Source organism: Ipomoea nil, unplaced genomic scaffold (assembly GCF_001879475.1).
Source record: "Ipomoea nil cultivar Tokyo-kokei standard unplaced genomic scaffold, Asagao_1.1 scaffold2942, whole genome shotgun sequence".
Lineage (NCBI taxonomy): Eukaryota > Viridiplantae > Streptophyta > Magnoliopsida > Solanales > Convolvulaceae > Ipomoea > Ipomoea nil.
Window position 1 is genome coordinate 824,192 of NW_017619370.1, and position 7,115 is coordinate 831,306.

General features: G+C 35.6%; 1 protein-coding gene across 1 annotated transcript; it reads left to right on the top strand.

Moving 5' to 3' along the window:
* The first annotated feature begins 1,475 nt into the window (after nucleotides 1–1,475).
* On the top strand, nucleotides 1,476–3,129 carry LOC109162397 (probable WRKY transcription factor 65). Its single transcript, XM_019311104.1, has 3 exons — nucleotides 1,476–1,702; nucleotides 1,802–1,927; nucleotides 2,218–3,129. Exons 1-3 carry the CDS (start codon nucleotides 1,560–1,562, stop codon nucleotides 2,723–2,725), a joined length of 777 nt encoding a protein of 258 aa, XP_019166649.1. The 5' UTR covers nucleotides 1,476–1,559; the 3' UTR covers nucleotides 2,726–3,129.
* Nucleotides 3,130–7,115: the final 3,986 nt, after the last annotated feature.

The window sequence follows — 7,115 nt, forward strand, 5'->3', positions numbered from 1 at the left end:
GTTTGATTTTATTTAGATTTTAATTAAATGTTACCATAGTTATATTTAGTAATATATCATTTCTATAATTCTTACTTCATTAATATTAATATGAATTCTACAACATATATATATATATATATATATATATATATATATATATATATATATATATATATATATATATACACACACACACACACACACACACACACACATACACACATTTATTTAAAAAAATATTTTAATATAAGTATATAACTAAGATTTTAACATTAACTATTAATATTAGGCATATATTTTTGCGCATCGCGAATATGAAATACTAGTATAAAGGATAAGGGTCAAATAAGCAAGTATACTCAATAATGAAATTAGCCCCTCAATTTTTTAAAAGCTCTAATAAAACCCTTTAACTTCTTAAATTAGTACAATCTAACTATTAGCATGTAACCTTCCAATTTTAACAGGTGAACAATGACATCACTATTTTCATGCTAGTCGGCATCATTGCCATCACCAACTTCCGTCGTCGTCGATAGAGAACTACTGACTCGCCTATCAGTCACCATGACCTTCAAGTCGAGCAACATTCTTTTGAAGAAGGTGACAGTCGCTGCCTCCTTCTAGATCGAAAGGAGGTGGGACGTTCTGCCTCCTTCCGATCAAGAAAGATGCAACTTCTACCTCCTTCTGTTCTGGAAAGACCCAAATATTCTCTCCTTTCGTTCTGGAAAGAGGCAACGTTTGAAACAGTTGAAACGGTGGAAATAATCACGCTGATACAATTAATACACATATGAAAAGACGCAATATTAATAATCTAATGGCTTTATAACTCAGATTCCTAAAACAGCTGAATATTTAGGCGGGAAAATGATATGGCAAAAACATTTTGCTATTATATAGAGTAAGAAGTAAGATAAGATAAGATAAGATTTGATCATGACAAAAAATAAGAACATATAGTACAATATTAGTTTTTTTTTTTTTTTTTTTGACTTATAATACGCGTATCTCCGCTACTATGAAATTACTCTGAATTCAAGATGGACCACACACATATTTACATCTATATATAGGGTTCAATGTCAAACTGGATAAGCCTATGAATCAACTCTTACAAAGGGTAAATGTAATTTAAAACTTGTTTATTGATCTTTTAATTATCCAATTATATGAGTAATTCGTTTACCGATTAATCGTTTTCAAAATTGGTACTGAGTGGTGGGGCGCTCATAAATACTAAATTAGGAAGATAATAAATAGTCATTAATGCAGCCTTCGTATATATAGCAATATAATAATTACCCTTTTGGATTAATTTTTTCACCTTTACTCGCATGCACGTCTTCTCTCACGCACAACCTATCTCTAGTTAAGTTTATCCGATCATTATAATAAAACTCCCCCCTACCCCCCCCCCCCCTCACACCCCACACCCTCCACCACCCCACCAACCTCATTTTTTGTTCTCATCAAATCTCCTTATAGTGACCGAATCTCCATTAAATCGTTGAGAGATACAAAGGGCTATACACTTTAAGCAACTTTAATTTTCATAGATTATTCAAACAATTATGGTTGGTAGATTCGACCAAACCCACCCTTCCCCTCCGGAGCAAGACGACTCCGACACCTCACCGGAAAACAGCGCCGACTCCCCGGTTTCCGGCACCGATCACGACACCAAGATCACCAAGGTTTCATTTCCCAAACGAAGGTATATATCTTTTATCACGTAAACATCGTTAATTTATGTTTCACTTCAAGGGTTTTCAATTTTTTCCTCTTTTTTTCTTACTCCATTAATGAGCCGCAGGAAATCTGGTCAGAAAAGAGTGACGTCAGTCACAATTAACGGCGGAGAAATCAGCATTCCGCCGGCGGATTCTTGGGCGTGGAGGAAATATGGGCAAAAGCCGATCAAAGGGTCTCCCCATCCTAGGTATATTTCGATAATCTTCATGGCCGGGAACTATTTTTCTGTTAGGTTTCATTAAATCATGCCAGAATTATATATGTTTGGCTTTTCCATGACCAATAAAGGCTAAGTCTAACACCAGGTGACTAAAAATTGTTGGGCGAAAATCGATAAAAGGTAAAGGTCAAATTCAGCACTCACCATAATACAAAATATGATGGGGTTATAAGAAAATGAAGTTATGTTTTGATTATCAGCTATATTATAACTTTTGCATAAGTGGTAAATGTTTGATCTTAACAATGTTGTTGCAGAGGATATTACAAATGTAGCAGTTCAAAAGCGTGTCCGGCGAGGAAACAAGTGGAGAAGAGTCGGTCGGATCCGAACGTGTTACTGGTAACCTATTTTTGCGAACACAACCACCCTCGGCCGGCCGCCAGGAAAGCCGCCGCGACGGCACCAGACGCGGCGGTTTCCGACGACACGATGCGGCGAAGGGCTACAAGCGACCATTCTAGTCAATCAGAAGGCGATTCCGGGGAAAGGGTCGCCGCCACATGTCACAAATCTCCCCTCGCCGCCGGCAATGAGGTGGATTGGTTCTTGAATTTCGAGCCCGCTACACCGTTCGCCATTCTCGACGAGAGTCCCATGATGACGCAAACTAAAGTTACCGACACCGACGACGTGCCGCCGCCACCGCCGCCGCCGCCGGCGGTCTTCCCAAACCGGGTAGAAGAAGACGAATCCCTTTTCGCCGATCTCGGGGAGCTGCCGGAATTTTCCAGGGGATTCCGGCGAGACTGGGGCGAGAGATGACGCCGTGGTGTGGGGACCACATAAACAACTAAATGTGGGGCCCAAAACCTTGTCCTTATTATGCCCAACACGTAATATAGTACTCCCAAGGGGTTTTAGAAAAGGTGCAGTGCTTAACGTGCGCCGTAGGATGCCTACCCAAAGAATAGAAAAAGAAAGAATTGGAATTTCTATTTTTATTTGTTTGGGATTTTTCTTAGGTTTTAGTGTTGGCCGTTGGGGCAGTAACAATAACAAAGTCCAATTGGAGGCATTATTTGGACTAAATCTCATTGTAATTAGCAAAGATTTGCAATGGCTCCCATTGGCGTAATGGTGGGTCATGGTTTTATTTAGAAAATTTAACCATATATGTATATATCTTAGTGATATGAAGGAATAAAGTTTAGAATTTATTTTTGGTACATGATCAATTTTAAGAGTAAAAATGTTATATTCTATAAATAAAGAAATTTGCATATTCAATTCTTATGCTCTAACATAGTAAGATAATAGTTGGCGTATTTTTACTATTTACGATAATTGTGAGATTTTCAATAAATAATAATTGTCTTTTGAAAAATTTTGAATTGGGCGTAATCCATTCTGATCTTGTTACGTGTTATCTTATTGATAGGGTAAGTTCATAACTATATAGATTCGTAATTTGTTGAAAGCTAGTTGTTGTGAGATGCAAAAGTTTAGGGATGTTTATGTCCAATATATTTTTAGAGAGCAAAATAGAATAGTCAATTTTTTTACGAGTTCCTGGAGGTCTCAAAATTAGCCTAAAGTATGATAGAGATAGTGTTTGTTGGGTTAGAAGGGTATTGGTTCTTTGTAAGTTAGCTCTTTATTAATTTGTCACTTTGGGTGTCCCATTGGTCTTTGATTTTTTTTAAGTGCATATTCAATTCTTGTTAAATGTTAGTGAAAAATGAAATGAAGAAATGAAGTTAAAGAATATTTTCCCCACCAATGGTTAGTTGTTACCTAAAGGGTCAAAGCAAAAAAATATAATTTGAAGAAGTACAATAATGATTTTGGGAAAAAAAAATTCTAGAAGTAAATGAATTTAACTTTTGATAGATATTTTTTAAAATATTTTTATATATTAATGTTGATATTAAATTAAATAATAAATAAGTTAACAATGTAGTGTAATAGTATAAATTAAACTTTTATTAATTATATAAATAATTTGGGTTTAAATCTTTATAATCTTTTATTGACAACATTTTAGATCTCGATCTTTATTTTGTAAAACATATATTCTACTGTGGTAAGAGACAGTTGACATAACATGATGATGTGTCAATGATAATATTGAAAAAATTGTATGACACGACAAAGATAATGAAAAAAAAAAAAAAAACCCATATTTTATCCAATCTACACATATGATTAGCCTATTAAGTGAATCATGGGCAAATTTTATCGTGTAACGTGGTCCATAAAGTAAGTATCATTCTAATTACATTTTAGTTTCATTTGATAATATTGTTATGTTTTTCAATTTCATTTTTCAGATTCACTAGTTTCATTATAGCAATACCAAAATATCATTTTAATTTGTACTACAGTTTCTTTTGACAATATACATTATTATATGAGCTCTATTTTGTTGTTTCATTTTTCACACACGCTTAAGTTAATTATAATAATGCTAAAATATTGTTTTAATTACACTCCACGTTCATTTGACAATATATGTTATTTGACAATATATGTTATTGTATAGTTCTTAATTTCAGTTTCATTTTTCACACACAATAGTTTCATTTTAATTATACTATAGTTTCATTTGACAATATACGTTGTTGAATAAGCTATGTTTTTTAATTTCGTTTTTCACACACACTAGTTTCATTTTAGCAACACTAAAGTATCATTTTAATTTTACTACAGTTTCATTTGACAACCATGATCCACATAGCACTATGGACCATGGTCCACTGTATAACCACCGGTGAATCATGTACTCCAATCTCATTTCATCAAAAACATTCAAAATGTCTAGACCAAAATCTTACTTTACCTTTCTGAAAATAATCCTATTACTTGGGGTAATTCAAGATTCCATGAACCAAACGCCCCCTTAGGGTATCTCACCTTTGCCCTTAATTTGTCGAATTACAAGTAATAAACCACTCTTTTGAAGAGATCATCCTATTAACATTTTTTTTCCAACACAAGCATAAGCTATACTATTATAAATGGCACATACCAATCTCCATTGTTGTATTGTTTTCTTGTTCATATAAAAGATATTTAATCCCACTCATTACTTTTTTCAAAGTAGTATGACCAAAGAATCAATGTCCTCATAATTGAGGTTCGATCCTGTGACCACTCAGGTGGAATGGTAACAGAGGTGCCATCACTCATCACACTACATAATAGTTGGAAAAAATGGTATACATACCGTCATTTGTGTGGCAAATGGCTAAAGATTGATCACAATAGAGTTTGTGAGCTTTGAGAAATTCTCTCACGAAAGGTCTAACCTAAAAAATCATCCTTAAAATATCAAGGGAGATGGGGTTAAGACCAGTGAGGTAAGAAATTTATAACGAGTACCACTTCTGTGGTCAAACGAAATCGTGAAAAGACTTACAACTGACTTATGTCTTTAACTACTCTATATATAATCCTTTAAAGGAGGTCTATACTAAGATAGACTTGACAGAGTTAAAAGTCTATATTGAAATAGGCTTGACAGACATTAAAAGTGTATAATGCGATTAGACTTGCCAGAGTTAAGAGTCCATATTGAGATAGAATCGACATGGTAGAAGTCTATATAGAGATAAACATAACAGACTTGAATACTAAGAGTATTCATAAGAAGTCAAAGAGTTTGACTTTAGTAGAACCTGCTTTTTAGAGTTGGTGTGTGCATTAGAGTTCAAAATTTCTCTAACTCAATGTCACTACGTGTCAGTTTAAGTTCTCAAAACACTGACATTAAGATCAACTCATTTCTATTGCTCAGACATTATCCTTTCTAGCCTTCTACTTTGAATGTGTGGGGGATTGTTGGAAACATTCAAAGCTAAGCTAGCTAATTTCTTGGATCAAGGGATACACGGCTCACAGCTCCCTTCTCCTATGACTTTCCATGGCCAAAACTGTAGTAGGCTGTTGGATTATTCACTATAAAAACAACATTCTACATTGAGAAGAAACACACCAAAATATGAATACAACTTCATTCTTTCATCTTGTATTCTCTTCGTCTGAGCACTAAGTCAGGTTCACCTGTGCTATAGTTGGTGCGAACTAAGCGTAGTTAGTCTGTGTAGCCTGTCGAAAGCGTGCCAGGATTATGACTGCATGATTACCGGGCAAATAACGCTTTTAAGGTAGTGTTATTATAACACGGTACAGACTTCCTTTCAACCATACTCCCGTTGTCTCCGTGTTTCTTAAAAGGTTTCCAACCTGCGCGTTGATGTTGCGAATATTATTCAACATACATGTCAGTGTAAATTAATTTAGAATGATTTATATATTATTATTATACATGTCATTGTAAATGGATCTTAACGTAGAGAATAATGTAATTTTATATGGTAGTTTCATCACCACCACTTGTAAGGATGGTTGCACATGACCTCATAGAGCTGCATTGGCGGGCTTAGAGAGGTTGATTTGTTGGAAAAAATAGCTTAAAATGGCATGTTAAGTGGCTATTTTGTGGTACAATTATCAGTGGGGTCCACTTTTGATTTTGGTCGGGTCAAAGTGGATTTGAATTCTTCTTTGTGAGACGAAGATATCGATATATTGTACGCTCAAAACGGATATAATGGGTGAATGAGATATTGATTCTCAAAGTAGACCCATTGAGTTGGAAAAATGAAGGGAAAAAGTGAGCTTTTGTCCCACATTGGTTTGGAAAGAAGATTTGCCCCCCTTTTTATACAAGAGCTGTTTTGAAGCTTGTAGAATTGTATAGCATAGAGGCTCTCTCGCGCGGGGGGGGGGGGGGGGGTGCAAATCAAATTCCAGCTAGTGTGCGCGGGCACGAATGTCGTCCGGAAATTGGACTTACTGAGGTGATAGGGGCCCATGGCCTGGCGGTCGAAACTGGAAATATCGTCCGGAAATTGGACTTACTGAGGTGATAGGGGCCCATGGCCTGGCGGTCGAAACTGGAAATTTCGGCCTACACGAACCTGTCCTGATTTGTGACCATTGGGTGTTCAATTCTGCTGTTACGGAATTAATTCTAATTTTTAATCTTTGAATTGAAACCCGTGTTAATGGTTGCTGTTACAGGAAGGTGGAGTGGGTGCCCTTAAGTGCCTATTAAAAGCTATTTAAATCATCCACCCCTATATAAGAAGGAGTTGGGCAGTAGAGATTTACACACAACAAGAAAGTATCATTTCTGCCTCAAAACTCT